This window comes from Hoplias malabaricus, chromosome 7 (genome assembly GCF_029633855.1).
Source record: "Hoplias malabaricus isolate fHopMal1 chromosome 7, fHopMal1.hap1, whole genome shotgun sequence".
Taxonomy (NCBI): Eukaryota; Metazoa; Chordata; class Actinopteri; order Characiformes; family Erythrinidae; genus Hoplias; species Hoplias malabaricus.
This window is the reverse complement of record NC_089806.1, coordinates 31441687-31461569: the sequence shown is the minus strand read 5'-3', so window position 1 is coordinate 31461569 and position 19883 is coordinate 31441687. Positions and strand designations below refer to the sequence as shown.

The window sequence follows — 19883 nt, the reverse complement described above, 5'->3', positions numbered from 1 at the left end:
AACCACACACACATACAGGGAGATTGCTCCCTTAATCTCGTTCAGTGGGTTAGAAAATCATGGGGAAGACTACTGACTTGACAGATGTCAGGAAGGCAGTCACTGACACCCTCCTGCAGTATCCAAGTGTCAGGGAAGCACGAAGGGCGGACTGACAGAGGCGGACGCACATGCTACAACACAGATACTTTATTAACACAAACGGACTTGAGGGCAAACACGACAACTGAATAAATGAAAGGACTCGAAAAAACAATATGAAATGAGAAAACGAAAACAAGGAACAACTGACGAGGCATTAGAACGTGGACATGACTAGAATTAGGAAACAACACGACTTGCAGTTGGAACAACACAAAACAAATGACCGATAAAAGGAAGTGACACAAGGGAACTTAAATACATGAAGAGACGAGACACACCTGAAACAGATAACAAGGGTTAAGGACAAGGAGGCGGAACAAATGCGGGACAAGGGCAGAGACATGAACAATAACAGACAGGGCCATGTGTTGAGAGAGCAGAACGAAACCACAAGACTCAGGACAAGACAGGAAATGGAGCTGGGGACAAGAGACTTGACTGAAACGGACACTGGACAGGACTAGAAAGAAGAGAAGGGAATCGTGAGAAGACAGAGGACAGATTCGGAGACAGGACAGGAGCAGGCACACATGACTGGACAGGGTGCTGAAGGGACATGAACTGAAGCAGCCGGGGCCAAAGTCACGGGTGCAGAAGCGGCCGGGGCCACAGTCATGGGTGCAGAAGCAGCCGGAGCCACAGTCATGGGTGCAGAAGCAGCGGGGGACGCCGCCTTCGCAGGAACGGACGAGGCGGGGGACGCCGCCTTCACTGGAGCAGGTGCGGCCGGGGAAGCCGCCTTCGCTGGAGCAGGTGCGGCCGTGAAAGCCGCCTTCGCTGGAGCAGGTGCGGCAGTGGAAGCCGCCTTCGCTGGAGCAGGTGCGGCAGTGGAAGCCGCCTTCGCTGGGACAGGAGCAGCAGGTGCCGCTTTCACGGAGTCAGGAGCGGCTGTGGAAGCTGCTTTCTCGGGGACAAGAGCAGCGGGTGCCACCTTCACGGAGACAGGAGCGGCGGGTGCCGCCTTCACGGAGACAGGAGCAGCGGGTGCCGCCTTCACGGAGACAGGAGCGGAGGGTGCCACCTTCACAGAGACAAGAGCGGTGGGTGCTGCCTTCACGGAGACAGGAGCGGTGGGTGCCGCCTTCATGGAGACCTCCAGACGTGCCAAGAGTCTTGCAAGCTTCTCCTGGAGGTCAGAAGGGAGTGCAGCAACGTCCTTGGGAGCAGGGGGCCCTGCAACGACATCCATGGAGGCAGGAGGCCCTGCGACGATGTCCACGGAGGCAGGGGGCCCTGCGACAAAATCCACAGAAGCAGGGGGCCCTGCGACGACCTCCACGGAGGCAGGGGGCCCTGCAACGACATCCTGTACTGAAGCTGTTAAGGGTTTAGGGGTTCTGAGGGATTTTTTTAACCATGGATCCCCCAGAGGTGTGCCCCATGGATGACTCCAGCTCGCTCCAGCTCGCTTCTACGCCGGCTCCTTCGATTCACGCTGGAGTAATCACTCGGTACATGAGTCGACTCCTCTTGAAGGCGCTGAGGATCCGCGTAGTGCATGTGCTGGAGCCAGCTACTCCATTCTGCAGCCGCCTATAAAACATACCCCACAGGATCTCTGGGGCCTGTACGGAATGGTGTCCGGCAAATAGCACACCTCGCGAAAGGATTGTCTGTGTTAGCTGCGTCCTTATATGGGTCGGTCATTCTGTCAGGGAAACGCGAAGGGTACAACACAGATACTTTATTAACACAAACGGACTTGAGGGCAAACACGACGACTGAATAAATGAAAGGACTCGAAAAAACAACATGAAATGAGAAAACGAAAACAAGGAACAACTGACGAGGTATTAGAACGTGGACATGACTAGAATTAGGAAACAACACGACTTGCAATTGGAACAACACAAAACAAATGACCGATAAAAGGAAGTGACACAAGGGAACTTAAATACATGAAGAGACGAGACACACCTGAAACAGATAACGAGGGTTAAGGACAAGGAGGCGGAACAAATGCGGTACAAGGGTGGAGACATGAACAATAACAGACAGGGCCACGTGCTGAGAGAGCACATGGAGGGGAAAACAAACAGGACTGGGCCAGGATGTGACACCAAGCATATTATGCGAAAGATGATTGGAAGAAAATAGTGTGGTAGAAAAAGGTGCACAAGCAACAGGGATAACCACAGCCTTGAAATAATTGTGAAGAAAAGGCCATTTAAAAATTTGAGGGAGATTCACAAGGAGTGAACTGTTGCTGGAGTCCATGCTTCAAGAGCCACCCCACAAAGACGTAACCAGGACATGAGCTACAACTGTCGCATCCCTTGTGTCAGGCAACGCATGACTGAGAGACAACACTAGAAGTATCATTCCAGGGCCAAGGAGAAAAAGGACTAGACTATTGCTCAGTGATCCAATGCTTTGTTTTTGTATGATAGTAAATTTTGAATTTCATTTGGAAATCAAGGTCCCAGGGTCTGGAGGAAGAGTGGAGAGGCACACAATCCAAGATGAGTCTAGTGTGAAGTTTCCAGAATCAGTGATGATTTGGAGAGCCAGGTCATCTGCTGGTGTTGGTCCACTGTGAATTTTTAGAGCACTTCAAGCTTCTGACAAGCTTTTTGGAGATGCGAATTTAATTTTCCAGCAGGACTTGGCATCTGTCCACACTGCCAAAAGTACCAATACCTGGTTTAATAACCACAGTACTACTGTGCTTGACTGGCCAGCAAACAGCCTGACCTAAACCCTATAGAGAATCTATGGGCTATTGTCAATAGGAAGATGAGAGACACCAGACCCAACAATGCAGATGAGCCAAAGGCTGCCATCAAAGAAACCTGGGCTTCCATAACAACTCAGCAGTGCCACAGGCTGATTGATTCTATGCCATGCCAAGAATTCAGTGCATATACTGCACATACATTTCAGTAGGCCAACATTTCTGTATTAAAAATTGATCTGATATAATATTAAAATTTTCTGAGATGCACCTGAACAAAATTAAAAATAATAATAAAATAAATAACGGTTCTTCATTAAAAATGTACATTAAATAAGTTTTCTAGTATGTGTAATAAAAAATATAAAGACAGGGAATGTTAAAGTAAAAAATGTGAAACTGTGCTGTCCATCTGACGCACATCATACAGTAACTGAAGTGCTGAGAATGAAAAGTAATGATTTGTCTAATCTGGGCTGTAGTCATTTTATGTTGAGCATTTAACATGGATGTAACTGAATGCCATTATTCACTATTTATACAAAGAAATGACATGAACTCTGAGATGAAAGCAGCTCATTGAAAGTTGAATTAGTTTACCCTGGAACCTCATGGTGTATTAATAGCTAATAGGTCAGTATTGACTTAATAACAGCTGTACTTATGGCTCAATATCTTTTTGAGGACACACGACAGCCCCAGACCTTTAAGCAGCTGTCTGTACAAAGTAAACGCAATCTCCATGATGTGAATATAGCCTGTTAGTTGGAACATTTCGTGAAGGGTAGAACATATTTTAATTACTACATTAAGGCTACATACATAAGTACTATATATGTAATGTTATGTAGCATATTGAATATACCCTCTACTATTCAAATGCTTAGAATCCCCGTCTTCATGAATAAAATACTCATTTGTTTTGAATGTATCTATACTACATTTTTCTATTGAGATGCTGTTATTCAAAAAATGTATAGGTTTCAAATCATCAACAAATTTTAAATGTCCATAATAACAGAAAAATATCTGATATCTGAAAATATCTATCTAAAAAACTGATGATCAAAATACAAAATTGATATCTTGTTAAGATATATAAATTCATGCAATAGCTTCCAAAAAAAAGGTGAAATACTGAGTAAAATATATTAGAATTCTCATTTAGACTTCCGTTTAAAATTGCAATTCATTAATTTCTCAGTTATTTATTATCTATAATGTTGGACATTTATCCTAAGGTAATGAAAAAGAAATACACATTTATTATATACTTCATAATTTTGACAGTCATTTAGTGTAAAACATTTTGTTTAAAAATAAAGTTCTTCCTTTTACAGTGTAACATCATTATTAACTGCTATTATTTTAGCATTTCCACAATTTCATGTGAATTTTTAAAGGACTTATAACAACAATATGTATTTACTAAGTATAAATTTGTATAAATAAATCCATTAGTATTGAAATATTTTTCATATAGTCTTTTTGAGTTTACAATGAAAATACTGTAGATTTTGCTGTCAGATTTCTCACATATTTCAGAGAAATACTATAACATGAAGATACTTTGACAAAGTCCAGTACTCAGAAAATTCATGCTTTAGAAACCTATGATATTTCAGGATTCTGCTTCTCTCACAAGTTACCGATATTCAACAGGAACTCAATACACAAGCACATAGCTCTCATTCTGGGTCACAGAAAGGAAAGATTGCTCAACTCTCCTGAACATCACCTGATCCTTTACCAGTCAATCAATTTAGGCAGTTACTTGGGGAAAGTATAAGTAAAATATTAACAATGTTTATGAGATGATAAAGCCCTCTGTGGTATCCTTTTCAATCCTGGAGCTAACAAGATATGGAAAATTGACAATGTCATGTTATGATTGCTATGATATTGTTCCTTGGTAACAATGTATTTGTAGAGCGAGACAGAGAGACAGAGAGAGAGAGAGAGAGAGAGAGAGAGAGAGAGAGAGAGAGAGAGAGAGAGAGAGAGAGAGAGAGAGAGAGAGAGAGAGAGAGAGAGAGAGAGGATTATGTGTGTGTGGTGCGTGTGGAGCTGTAGGTGGGAGAGGACAGCAAACTTCTAGAACACTAAGTTAAAAGTGTGTACCAAGGTGGGAACTTACTACAACACACAACAAGAAATTCTCACTTCACAACCAGTAGAGGAATGTGCTCTCAGAAACCCTCCTCAGGTTAATGAAGGAATTTATATGACTAGCATATAAAATCATTCCAAAATACAGACATTTGGTTTTTTGTTTTGATTAATTTTACACATAGATGTTATGATAACTCTTGAATGTGTGCTTTATTGTATCCCTGGAGCTGTGTGACTGCGACACTATTATTAGTTTCTAAATGTATAGGTTCGTTCATTAGCAAGGTTTAATTTTATATTGTGTTTTTTAACATTTAACAAGCGGCACGGTGGTGCAGCAGGTAGTGTCGCAGTCACACAGCTCCAGAGACCTGGAGGTTGTGGGTTCGATTCCCGCTCCGGGTGACTGTCTGTGAGGAGTTGGTGTGTTCTCCCCGTGTCCGCGTGGGTTTCCTCCGGGTGCTCCGGTTTCCTCTCACAGTCCAAAAACACATGTTGGTAGGTGGGTTGGCGACTCAAAAGTGTGAGTGAATGTGTGTGTCTATGTTGCCCTGTGAAGAACTGGCGCCCCCTCCAGGCTGTACTCCCGCCTTGCGCCCAATGATTCCAGGTAGGCTCTGAACCCACCGCGACCCTGAATTGGATAAGCGGTTACAGATAATGAATGAAAACATTTAACAAGCAAAATTGCAATTATAGCCCAAATATATAGGTTAAATGGTCTAATTAGATGCCTTTTTGTTATTCACAAAACTGTGCATGCTATAACATTAAAATCTACTTGTTAATTAAAGGTTATACAAAGCTACACAAAAGTTATTAAACAAAGTTATTCAGGGTGGTTTAATAAGAGTGCTAACGAAGAATTAATGACTAAGGTTTCATTATACTGCGGGTACATGGAACCACTGATATTACACTGGATAAGATGTCAAAATTCTGCACTTAATCACTGGAGTTACAGACATGGCCCAACGTACCCACCTTATTTTGAAACATGGAAGTAAGTAATGGCTCTAATTTCCTTTTTTTGTTTGAGGCTTCCTGTCAACTGCACTAGTTGCATTGACCCTATAGCCAAAAAAGCTGTGAAAGAGCTTTCAAAATTCCATGAAAGACAGAAATGGTCAGTTTTTACCTCATCTTTAAAGTAAGAGGATGACATGAATAAGGGGCCTGACTTAAAGTTTGAAAGATGTCGTAATGGTGCAGCTCCCAGGCACTCTCAAGCACTTTTTTCCCAAAAATATGGCAAAATTTTTAAGATTTTATTCCGAATGGGACGAATAATATCAGACAAGCCCTGATTCTGGAGATTCATTTTATAATTATCTCATGGGATGTGGGAGAAAAACACCCACAGTGCCAATCTAGATGGAAATAAAACAGAGGCACTCCTGTAAAAAAATAAAATGGTATTACCCCAGAACCACATGTTTAATCTATTTGAAAATCAACTGAAAACAGTGAAATCTGTTTCTACTGTGATTAATATTTTCTGTTAAAATGACGTGAAATTACTAACTGGAAGTCTTGCACTAAAAAAACTTGATTGGACTGAGCCCATCACAGCCCTGAAAACAAGATTATATTCTCAAAACTCTAATCACCCTGCTAATTTGCAATCTTTTCACAGGGGTCATCAGGTAGACACTTTTTTGTTATGTCACTGATTTAAACCCATGACACTTCTGGAAGGCTAAACAGTGTGGTCCAGTGTCCCAGACCCACCCTCTCCAAGTTCACTTCACATACCTATCATTTAACCAGCTTCTTATAAAATCACAGCAGCTTCCCTGGTGACTAAGGCTGTACTTAGCCCCTGTGGCACCGTTAATGCATGATCAGTGCCACCAATTCCATGTGAACATTACATAATACATCACCAATAACATTTTCAATATGATAAAGGTTCCATGTATTTACCAACCACGATACACCTGCACAATCTATCACTTACTACACTACTCCAAATAACCTGTCCCTCTTATCCACAGCCACTGATTTACCTTTCAGATACCTCCAACAATTCCTTCATGGCTGCCCATACCCCATGATTTTAACATTGAATCTATAGGTATAATCTGATGTTTAAACCTAATACTGGAAATCTGAACAACAAAATTTCTTTAGGGTCAAATTTGTCTATGTATCTTTCTGCTATGGATGTGTTTTCTGAAGTACAATTCTGGCAAAACCTTTATCTCAAAAGTATATACAAACTCTCAGGCAGGAGGCAGCAGAAATGCCTTTCTGTGTGGGAGCTTTTACAGGCATTTAACACTTCAGACATCTGGTTAATACCACTGCCATCATTATTATATACATTTACGTAGACCACGCTACAATTTTTGTCTGTGTGGGCAGATAGATAGATAGATAGATAGATAGATAGATAGATAGATAGATAGATAGATAGATAGATAGATAGATCCATCCATCCATCCATCCATCCATCCATCCATCTATCTATCTAAAGACGAGTCACACATAATTACAGCTAAAAACAGGGCCAAATCAATACAAACGTAGGCTATTACCTCAGTAAACTTCCTCCATCTTCAAGACCCTCGTTAGGCCTATACTGTGGTTCATTTTCAAAGCTCTTGTTACTCAGTGGTCTAGAATATACTCACACTGCTTCGTGGGTCATTTTGTCAAAAACTGAACGCCTTCACAGGTTTATATATGATAGTGTCTCTCTCCCTGTGTGTGTGTGTGTGTGTGTCTTTATCAGAGTGAGGCTGTCTCTGTATTGAGAGACTGAGCCGGTCCTACTTTTTTGGTCACGGTTCAGAACATTCCACAAATCCCCTATCATTAGAGCGGTGCGTACTAATTTGCTCATTACAATGAAATGTTAGGACTTACATTCCTTCTCGGAGCAGGGGGAGTATCGTGGGGGTGTTAGACTCTGTCCTCTTATGGTGGATGTGTGTGTGTGTGTCAGGAGGGTTTGCCTGATTGCATCATCGCAGGGCAAAGCCGCTCTCCCTGCTATAAATAGGATGACGTCACTCAAAGCCCTCCCTCTCCCGCTCCCCTCCCTTTTACTAGTAAAGATGCCACTACGAGTGTTACTATAAAACACGGGTGATGCAACGCGCCGGAGAGACGCTGTAACTTTCTACTTTCTCAGCTGACAGAGAGAGAGAGGGACGCTGATGAGAAAAGAGGGGAGCCTTGAGTTTAAGACAGTTTCCACTCTACTATTCATATAGGGAACAAGGTGAGTGACTGAACGTGTGTTTGTGTGTATGTGTGAGTGGTGGTGTATGTGGGTTCATATCTGTGTTAGTGGGAAGTGCGGTGGAATTTCAGACAAACTCCCGTGTATTGCTTTAACACGCTGTGAAAAATGTTTAGTTTGTGTGGTAAAGAGCAGTTATACTCGTTCCTTCCTTTACGCTTTATCTCATATTTTGTAAAATACGAAAAGTAATTATGGTAAAAAGCAAACGTATGGCTGACAGAAAGACTTTAAACGAAACATGGGTTCACTGGAGTAAAACTGGAATAAAGCTGTTTAGTTAGTTTGCTTTAAAAAGAAAAATTTATACTACTCGAACCGAGCACTGTTTTATTTAAAGCATGTGTTTGAGCTAGATAAACGAGATCGACTGCTCTTTAACCAATGAAAGATAGGATAAACAGACGAATGTTTTTGCATAATCCTCGTTTTAAAACTATTTAAAACGGTCAAATAGCTCAACAAGGATGACCTACGCTCATATTTTAAGTTTCTATCAGCAATAACAGTGCTGTATGGAGTAAACCAAGTTTAGTCTCACATTCTAAACCGGATTAACGACAGTAGCCTCCTGAGAAGATAAATCAGACCGACAGCAAAATCACCTGAGGCTCCACTACACGTTTTAAATTGCAATGATTTTAAAAATGAAGATTCTTCTTTAGTGTATTATTTATTATTAATAACATTTATTATTAATTAGAAAAACATTAATAAGCCTATATAAATATAAAAGGCCACAGTGATCTGTTGTCTCAGTTCATCAGAGATGATGAAATCATAAAGATCTAAACTGTAAAATGAAGAATCTATAGATAAATGAGGGGGCACCATTTGGCAAACAACAGATCCGTTTTGTATTTTTATTTTATGTTATAAAGGATTTTTCTTTATTGTAATGTTAAACAAAACCATAAAATCATTTTAAAGTATTAAATAAACTTTTTGCTGTATCAACAGTAAAGAAGTAACATTTAAAATAAAGACTATATGTATGTTTTTTAGCAATCTCTAAGATAATACCCATGGTGTTAAATGTCCTCTCTAAAACTTTTTTTATTTATGTCTTTGTTATTTCAGAATGATGCTCCAGCACTCGGGGCTGGGCCTGGGTCCCTCAGAAATCAGTGCGTCGGCTCTGGTCCCCTGTCTGTCCCCCCCAGGCTCCCTCACGCTGGAGGATTTCACCACCTTCAGCCCACTAGTAAAAGAGGAGCTGCGCTACGCTATTCATAACAAGCGGCTCGCCAGTGGTATGAACATTGAGCCCAGCTCCTCCAGCTCCAGTTCAGCTCCCCCTAGTGAGCCCCCTGTCAAGAGAGAGGTACCTTTACACTCTCTTCTCCCTCTGTGTTCTCCATTGATTCATTAACTTTTGTTTGCTTAGATATACTTGCTAAGAAATTAATAATATATTTGAAGTGGTTTAAGTCAGTTTCTAGAGAAAGACAGATATTTATTTGACACCTTCTAAGAGCAAAATCCTGAAGTGAATTTCTGATTTGTGATAGAAGAACCACCCTGGCCTTTTTAACCAAGTGTTATATTACCCCACCCCCAGCTTACATTTGAAGAAGTTGATCGGAGGAGAAGACGACGGGAAAGAAACAAAATTGCTGCTGCCAAATGTCGGAACAAGAAGAAAGAGAAAACAGACTGTTTGCAAAAGGTTAGAAAAATATATATATAATGTAATTACCTGATATTTCCATACATGATCACAATAGATAGTTATGGCTACCTATAGGGCTTAAAGGAACACTAGGTAATATTTGGGTTTTTTGCTCCTGGAGCTCCTCTTAGTGTGATTCATTTTTTACAGCACTGTAGAGAAATCAGTGGGGAGGGAGTGGTGATGGTGTCCTACCTTCTTCTAAAAGTTACATAGTGTAGTTTCTGCAGTGCTAAGCCCAAAAGTTACAAATAAGTTACATTGTGAGAAACATCACAATGATTATGAGGCTGTATTTATAAGGTAAATATGTTACCTAGTGTTCCTTTAATGTTAAAATAATTTACTAGTGCTTGGGATTCTAGTTCTGATTTAGTGAAAACTGGGCAAATATTTAGGCTTTAAGAGGCTAAAAACTTGTCTGCACATTGTTTATATTCATTATACTTTCAAGACATTTTCAGATGTGTATTGTCATAAAAATAAAACATTATCTTTAATAAACTGCCAAATGCATTTTATGCATTGGTGAGATTACAATAAATATTCCTGAATTAAATTATTCCTCTTGCAGGAGTCTGAAAAGCTGGAGTCAATAAATGCTGAGCTCAAAGCCCAGATCGAGGAGCTGAAGAACCAGAAGCAGCAGTTGGTCTACATGCTCAACCTGCACCGACCCACCTGCATTGTTCGGGCTCAGAACGGCCAGACCCCTGAGGATGAACGGAAACTCTTCATCCAACAGATCAAAGAGACAACCCTGCAGGGTCTGAATCTGACGATGGTCGGACCAGCGCTTCCCTCCTCTGTGCCTACAACATGCAGCCATCTCTGAGACACTGACTTTTAACCAAGTTTCAGCAAAGCTTAAGCCAAGGAACAGGGTCCTTCAGGGGCCTGCTATAAGGGACTAAGTACTAAGGTGGTTGCTTCCCAGCAACTCAAGATGGAACTCTGTATGAAATCTGTCAAAGCACTAACCTTGAAGGACATTTGGTGTGTTTTTACTTTGTATGCTATTTTATAAAACTGTACACTGTTGAATGACAAACCTCTGTATGTGCACCAAAGACTGAAATCATGGCGGTGAGCAAGGCAACATGATTTCATAATTTTTTTAATTAATATCTGTAATCTCACTGGTGTCTCTTTAAGGACTGCTAGTCCTGTTAAAAAATGTAACAGAACTAAGGTCACTGTGTTTGTGAGAATGTGGGGAAAAGTTAGAAGAATTATCCTCCAGCAGCCTGAGACAGACATGTAATTTCAAGCAAATGAAGTAAGAATTCGTTGATGTAGTTCCATAGCTGTGTGTGGCTTCTGCCTTGTAAAATGTCACTGTAATATGCCACAGTACTCAAAGCTGCTACACTAATCTCTCAGGACATGCACAATGCATTCAGGAAACTCGGGCAAAAAAAAGGAACAAGGAAATAGAGGTAAAGTGGACTTTGTATTAGCGGTGAAACTGCTTGTTAATTGAAGATTAGAGCAAAGAGCAAGTTACATAGAGGAGCGGGTTTCTTCTTTTAAACTTCCACCACTGAGCTTGTTCCTCTTATCATCTCAGAAGTCCAGCTGTGTTTTGTTACAGTGCCGTGAGTGTGACAGCCTGAATATGCCTACTCTGTGTAGATGTATTTGTATTGATGTATGTGTTTTTAAATGTTTTACTGTATTTTTTTAAACATTATATAAATGTGTGTTGACCTTAATGCACAAAACCCATCACCTTAAAAGGTATTTCTTGGTAGAAAGCTCTTAAGATGTTTGCAGTCTTACCACTCCTGTCAAACTATATCAATGTTGCTCTGCAAAGATCTGTGGTACAGAAATCCCCAAGTAGGACTGTTGTTGGTAAGAGACTAGTTTAAACCTGCGGCTAGCATTTCCCAACTGAAACCTAAATTTCAGTTTCTAACAGAATGGCAGAGAAGGTGGGGTCTCACTTTTTACAGTTATGTTTCACAGCAGACTGTTGAGCACTAGAAGAATGTTTTATGCATAAGTGACAAGAGACGCAGGCGTCAAATTGTTTTGCTAATTTGTTTGTCTGTTTGTTTTAGTTTTAGTTATATACTGATAGGTAATGGAATACATTACTACTGCCTGCCATTTTCAGTCTAAGCTAAGCTTTTGGTGGTATTATTTTATTTTATTCAGCCGTTTCACCACTTCAAGCTATTCACATGCAGATGTCAGAACTATTTATTTGAAGCTTGGTTTTGAAATAATTTTACACTATAACCTGAAGTGATGTAATGACAAATGTATGTTATTTGTGTTTTTCTGTTTGTTTGTGTGTTTGTTTGTATTTTAAACAGTTTATTAATAAAATAAATGGAAAAAAAAGAGTTTTGTTCCTGAAAGTGGTTCTGTCGTTAATCCATTCAGCAATGTTAGATTTTTATTTAAAAAACACATATCCTGGGAGTTTTATTCATTGTGTAGTAAGGTCCATTTTACATGGAATTGGTATCTAATTATGTACATCATATTTATAGCACTATTTTTTTCTCTCTTCCCAAAAGGTTTGTTGAAATTTCTGCTTTTCCCAATCCATGTAACCTCAAACACTTTTACTAACTTTGAGGTCTGGGGTCTGGAATGAACAGTTCATTGTTCTGAGAACACCAAAATTGTGTTTCTTTCATTCATTATCTGTAACCATCCATCCATTATCTGTAACCGCTTATCCAATTCAGGCTCGCGGTGGGTCCAGAGCCTACCTGGAATCATTGGGCGCAGGGCGGGGATACACCCTGGAGGGGCCGCCAGTCCTTCACAGGGCAACACAGACACACACACATTCACTCACACCTACGGTCACTTTTGAGTCGCCAATCCACCTACCAACTTGTATTTTTGGACTGTGGGAGGAAACCGGAGCACCCGGAGGAAACCCACACGGACACAGGGAGAACACACCAACTCCTCACAGACAGTCACCCGGAGTGGGAATCGAACCCACAACCTCCAGGCCCCTGGAGCTGTGTGACTGCGACACTACATGCTGCGCCACCGTGCCGTGCCGCCCGCTTTTTTTTTTTTTCATATATTTGCAAATATATTTATTTTCTTGCCTAGTTTTATCTCTTTCTTATTGTTTTTCCTGAAACCTACACAGTGTTTGATATTCTACCCACTGAAAATGAATAACTAGTACTTTAAGGCAGTTTCTTTCTGCTGGAAATCAATAAATAAAAGCAGACCGTGTAAGTTTTGTTATTTAAATAAATACTACTTTTATTATATTGAAGAAAACTCAAGATATATAGTAGCAAGAAATATATCACATTAACAAACATATAATAATTCCAAGGATGAGGGGAAGAGAACTGTAGAGAGGTACTTTATAAGATTAAAGATACAAGTACTAAACAGGAAATTATAATAATAATGTCTATCACATTAATTTCAGTTGGTAGAACATTGTTGTATAAATGTTTTTGTCATAATAATGATTATGTCTTCAAGTATGTTAATGAGTAGAAGGACAAGTGTATGCATGAGGACATGTGGGGACATGTCAGTTTTCAGCCCAGAGGCATAATAATCTTTTCATACCAGTCATGCCTGTCCCGAATCACTAGGCGTTATCTATTAAATAAGGAGGAAAATTTTCAGCTACATCTGACTCATTCATTTCCCATGCAATAAAAAAAAAAATTAGTAAAAGTATCATTCAACACCCACAAAGTCTTTGGAATTCTTTAGAAACTATACAGAAGTCAGGAAAATGATAGTGAAACACCAACCCAACACTGGCCATACTCTGATTCACAGGGGATTTATCAATGTTGAAGGTTACTTGGTAATTTCCAGGTTGGAAATGGTCCCAAGTGTGCTGGCGAAAAAATATTTTAAAATATCACCTCAGGATAGGGAACATTTTCACAGGTCTATAAACTGAGGTTTTGGTTTCCCTCACTCATCTGTTCCTTGTCAACAGGTTAGAGTTCTGTGGCTAATCCATTCAGCAACGTCAGATCTGATATCACTTTATTTAAATAAATAAATAAATAAACATACTGGGAGTTTTATTCATTGTGTAGTAAAGTCTGTTTAAGAAATCTAAAATGGTTTATACACTTGGAATAAAGCTTGATTTTTTCTGGTGGTGGGTCTGGAGTCTACCCTGAATCACTGGGAACAAGGTGGAACAACAGCCTGTAGGGGGTGCCCATCCTTTGCAGGGCGACACACACTCACACATTCACTCACACACTCACACTTATAGATACCTTGAGTAGCCAATCCACTGACTAACCTGTGTTTTTAGACTGTGGAAGGAAACTGGAGCACTCAGAAGAAACTCAAGTGGAGAACACACCAAACTCCTCACAGACTGTCACCTGGAGCAGGTCTTGAAAACACAACCCTGGGATTCTGGAGCTGTGTGACAGTGACACTACCTGTTGTGCTCTAAAATTAAACATTTCAAAAAATCTGTTTGTCTTTACATGAACTGGCACTGATCTTGTATGGTACATACACAAATCAGCTATGATATTAAAATGACCTTTTCTACATGTATTGTCCATTTTTCAGCTCCACTGACTTTATAGTCTATAACTGTAGAAATTCACAGCACACCTGTGGGCAGGATCCGACAAAATGGGCAATGGGTGTAGAAACAAAGAGGTCACTAGTGTATATTTGCATTAATCTCATATTCCACTTTTTTGGCAACCAAAACACAGTGACTGGAGTTTGTCCTGAAAATTGATTTAGTAAAACTCAGTAATGATTAAATAAACCCTTTTAACAAACCCTTTAAACAAACCCTTTAAATCAGTGGTTATGACAGTGATGTCAGCAATGTCCAAATGTCACTTGACATTACCTAGAACATTGAAGAAGGAAATCAAGTCATCCACAGTTTGAAAGTTCAATATATGTCCAAAAGTTAAAACCTATTATTATAATATATGTATACTGCCTAATGGTGCACTCAATGCTGATGCAGTTCATGTAAATTCCAAAAGAAAAAAAAATCCCTATTAATACCTTTTTTTTTTTTTAATATTGTCAACAAATATTTGACCATGCAGTGTAGATTCTAATGTTTGAAGGGTTTTCAACTAAGTGTTTATTGTGTGTTATTACAATGCATTTATTAGTGCATTTGCAAACAAGAGATCGAGTTTTATACACTGTGACAAAACATGTATTAATGTGTAATTAAGATTTATTAAGAATGGCAGGAACAATCTTAATTAATGTTAAATATGAGTTTCAAATGAAGTGTGACCAATAAAGAACCCAGTAACCCAGTAAATAATGGGACTTACATAATTTAAAACCTTCTTCAGTGATCAAGAACTGAAACTAGGCAAAAATGACTATTACAGTGAACCAGTTTGTGAAGTAGTCCATCTAATTACAGTATTATAAGCCTTAGGCTGTACTACGACTTGGATTTGAAAGGGTTAAAAGGCTGAATATTTGTGCAACAGCATGTCTTACTTACATGTCCAACTAAGCAATAAAAGAGCTTTGCAATAATGAGAAAGTCAAAATTATTTCTTTTTCCTCACTTTATCTTTACTAGCAATGAAAACACTTGCACGTGTTATCTTATTAATCCTTTTGTTTCCGGTAAAATCGTTCTTGTATTTACCCCTTATCTTTTATGGCAGGAAAACACATTTATGATGCAACTGCAATGAGTGGTGCCACATGTTGCACCATAACAGCTGATGCAGTGTAAAGGGTGTGTTGTAAGTACTGTGCTGAAATGTGACAATAACCTTCAACTTCCACTATAGTTCCCAACATTTTGCCCAAGAAAACTCTTCGCTTAGTGCAGGACTTTTTACTGTCTCAACATCAGACAGAAAACCTGCCCACAGTTGCACATGCTCAATAGCCTCAGTGCTTTCTGCCTCAAACGTATGCAGTGCCTGGAATGCTGTGAGGAATGTTACATGTTCTCCTGTGTGACAAATATGTGTTTTATGGTACCTCCCCCCACACAGCAGGGACCAAACCCAGCAGCAGTTTGAAAGCAAACAAAAGCATATGACCTGTAAAGGAGAAAAAATCCCATGGTATATTTGTTCTCCTGTCAGGGTGTTGTGTTACTATTAATATTCTTCTGGCCTTGTCTTTTGTCTGCTTTCAAAATACTGTTGTGTTTATCTCTCTGGGCCTACGGTAGTCTGTTGAGTCATATCACAACAACATTTATGAAGCAAACGAAAGCTGCAAACACAGGAGTATTAATTGAAAAAAGCAATAGAAATACAAATGCAAGAATAGGTCCCAGGTTTGTTTACGTTTAAAAGCTCAGTGTCCTTTAGGATGGAACAGTATGTTTGAGGAAAAACATGTCTGTTGTTTGTACATGGCTGAAGTTTTTAGTTATTGTTTGATTTACCACTGAAGCGCATTTGTAACTAGTGTTATTTAGCTTAGTAACATATTTGTTAATGCATTTTTCCACCTTAAGTAATCCAAAACAGCAAAAATAACTCAACATTACTCACTCAACATAACCCTGCAAAAAGCAGAGCAAAATCTTTGTCTTGGTTCATGCTGTTGTTTCTTTTGTTCTGGAGTGGTGTGTTGAAGATGAATAAAGAAGTTTCTCCGCAGACATGTCTTAAGTAGTAAATACATTTTTATTTCACAAAAGAACAGTGTCTTACAGAGAGATTCAGCCAATTCTAGTCATCTCGTCTCTTCTCTCTCTCATTCAGCTCACCTCTCCCTGTTATATAGGGTTAATTTTATCCAAATAAGGTAAGGCTTATGGCCCTTAATTACATTATCTCATGCTCTGGGACTGAGAGAGAAAGAGCTGAAGATTTTTTTTCTTGTGAGTTTTTGACCATAGGACCAATTAACCCTTAACTTAATTATTTAATCCTCTATGAAGACAGAGGTCATATGAAGTCTCAAACATTCAGAAACATACGCATATATGGACAATACAATATACTTCAATGCTTTTCAAAGTTTAGAGTTCTCCCCGTTGTCTAAAAAACACCAGGTGCTTTTTCATCACCATGAGCAGAGGGAGAGAGAGAGAGAGAGAGAGAGAGAGAGAGAGAGAGCAAAAGCCTAGTATACCAGACTGAGACACAGATTTTTTTTTACATATTTACTAACAGCAGGGCTTCGTAAAAACACATTAGACCAGTTTCATGGACCAAAACAGACAAGAGAGCTAGCAAATGGTGAGGAAACATGCTTCGAATTTTATTTAAAAAAAGTGTTTTTTGTTGTTGCAGTTGTTGTTGATTGGGGGTTTTATTTAATTATTATTATTATTATTATTATTATTATTATTATTATTATTATTATTATTATTATTATTATTATTATTTAAATAGTGAACATCACCTTAAAATTGATCTTTTTACAAAGCTAATATTGGTGCTATGCTCCAGCTCTTATTTGAATGTTCTCTTCATCTTAAATAGATGGTTATGCAAAACTAATTATTCCTCATTTTCTTCATTAAAGCACTCACACCATGGAGTTTACACCTTAATTCATAGATGTGTCTGTAAATTTATATATATTTTGGAAATTACTTATCATATAGTTTTTTTTTTTAGGAAAACATCAGTCAATTCTGCCTTGGTCTTGCAGTCCTGCTGCTCTCTATGATATCTCCAGCTTTCAAATACATTGCCAATATTTACTCTTGTTTTATTCAGTTTTTGGTCATGAATATTTTTTAGAATAATACTGAGGCTTTTTTTTTCTGGTAGAATTTAATGTTATATTCATTTGCTTGCTCATTTCCATGACTGCAACAAGCTGTGTTTGTGTCTACTATTCTGTGTCATAGTTGGCAACATGGGCTATAGAAAATTATTGGTGATTGGGCAGTGCTGGGACCATAGGAAAAACACAAAGAGTTCTGGTCATGAAACATGCACTTCTCAAAAATGAACTTACATTTCAGAAATGCCAGTGTTTCAGCTTAGCACGTTTCCTTAATCTCTGGTTATCCTGGTCATTTTAAGGTTTGGTGCAGTAGATATATTACATATTGCTACTTTAATGTATTTGTGTTCAGCATTAATGTATATATGTTCCAAGTAAATACTGTGGCGACACAGGACTCTAGGCAGTGTAGGGTGCTCACAGGAGTGCTCTCAGCAGGCCTAGCAGACTGTATTATGAGGTTGTTTGTGTGTATGGGGACATATAGTTGTTACATGTGTCTCCTGGGATGCTTGTGTGTGTTGAACTGTGTATGGCAATAGGAATGGGCAGAGCAATACCTACCATCAGAAGGATTTGGGCGACGATGGATAATGGCTTTGCTTTTCCCACAATATTCCATGCCCAAATTATTCCTGGTTTACTTGCACGTTTCTGCATAGTGAACTTGTAAGGACACCTCAGTAAAGGTTGCTTATTTTATTAATGGTTGTTTCTCATTTCCCACCTTTGGTGACATCTAGTTTCACAGGATACAATTTCAAATCATGAAAATGATCAGTCCAGAGGGAGTGGAACTTCGATGCCCATGAGACTCCATCGTGTTATGGCTTATGGACTCGTACGATAAACTTAAGGCATATGCATTGCAATCAGGGGCTGAACTGACATTAGTTGTCATGTAATTCAGACGGAAGCATATAATAAATAATTTTGTTCACATCACTTGACTGATTCTTTCACAACTTACTATATGGTGCACAAACTATGAGTCTGTCTGTCTATATATTATAATAGATTATAACCCAGAGAGATTTTAATTGTTCTGACTTTTTAAAATTTTTCCTAATTTTTCCTAACTTTATCTCAAAATAATTCTGACTTTTTCTCTCTCTCTCTCTCTCTCTCTCTCTCTCTCTCTCTCTCTCTCCATCTGTATATATATATATATATATATATATACACACACATAAAAAATATATATATATATTTTTTTTTTTTTCTTTCTTTCTTTCTTTCTTTCTTTCTTTTAGGGGGAATGCTATGGCTCAAAACTCTGTCACAGCGGAAAGAGAACCAAGTGAAAATGGCTAAAAGCCAGTGTTTTTACACCTCACTCCTGAGCTCTTGCACTGAGCTGAGCTGTGACTCATTCTCATACAAAGGGACAGACATGTAAACCATTAGTTCTTAATACAGCTGTTTAGACAGGAAGAAAGGTGCTGTTTTGTTTGATCCTACTGGAATTTTGAACAAAGTATGTCACAGGCATTTTATTTAGACCCAGGGAACTGTGTTAACTTGTCGAAAATGTGTCCACTTCAATATATTTGCTTTGTCATTCTATGCGCTTGTGTTCTTATCTCTGGTCCACCATGTCATTCACCTTTATTCGAAAATATCTGAAGGTCAGGTGATGACATAAACTGAAAGAAAAATAGTGTCAAAGAAATAAAACTGAAAGAACACTGTTGTGAGAATGAGGAAGAAAAAATGTTTACTATGTAAATTATGACTAATATGTCTGGGTTCATAAACTTATTGAAAAAGATACCAATTCTGCTGAAAGAAAACCTGTCAGCCACACTGTATAATAATATTGGACAGTTGAAAAGGCAATACCTTAAATACATTTATATAATATAATTTCAGGTTTGTTTCAAGGTAAATACATTAATATTATATATTTAATTCAACTATCATATCTGTATCAAGACTCTTATCTGCTGGTCATTCCACAACTGCACTTTACCCTCTTTAAGGATATGACTCAACATGACCACTGCTCCAGTTTCAAATACAGCTATAGTACTGGAAACTTTCGCTCTGATGTAATGTTTTCTAACAAACCTCAGGGGTGTCAATTGCTGTGTGTTGTATCATGCAATGAGAGGCATTTACAGCAGAGGCACTGCTTACAGTAAGAAATTAAAATAATAAAATAAAAATTATAAAAAATAAAGTAGTAGTGTCGCAGTCACACGGCTCCAGGGACCTGGATGTTGTGGGTTCAAGTCCCGCTCCCGGTGACTGTCTGTGAGCAGTTTGGTGTGTTCTCTCCTTGTCCGTGTGGGTTTCCTCCAGGTGCTCCGGTTTCCTCCCAAAGTCCCAAAACACACATTGATAAG

The 19883-nt window shown here is 38.9% G+C and overlaps 2 protein-coding genes across 2 annotated transcripts; both read left to right on the top strand.

Moving 5' to 3' along the window:
• The first annotated feature begins 758 nt into the window (after positions 1–758).
• On the top strand, positions 759–1532 carry LOC136702719 (antifreeze protein Maxi-like). Its single transcript, XM_066677866.1, has one exon. It carries the CDS (start codon positions 759–761, stop codon positions 1530–1532), a length of 774 nt encoding a protein of 257 aa, XP_066533963.1.
• A 6496-nt stretch (positions 1533–8028) lies between these two features.
• atf3 (activating transcription factor 3) lies at positions 8029–12065 on the top strand. Its single transcript, XM_066677381.1, has 4 exons — positions 8029–8159; positions 9261–9504; positions 9742–9849; positions 10427–12065. Exons 2-4 carry the CDS (start codon positions 9262–9264, stop codon positions 10685–10687), a joined length of 612 nt encoding a protein of 203 aa, XP_066533478.1. The 5' UTR covers positions 8029–8159; position 9261; the 3' UTR covers positions 10688–12065.
• Positions 12066–19883: the final 7818 nt, after the last annotated feature.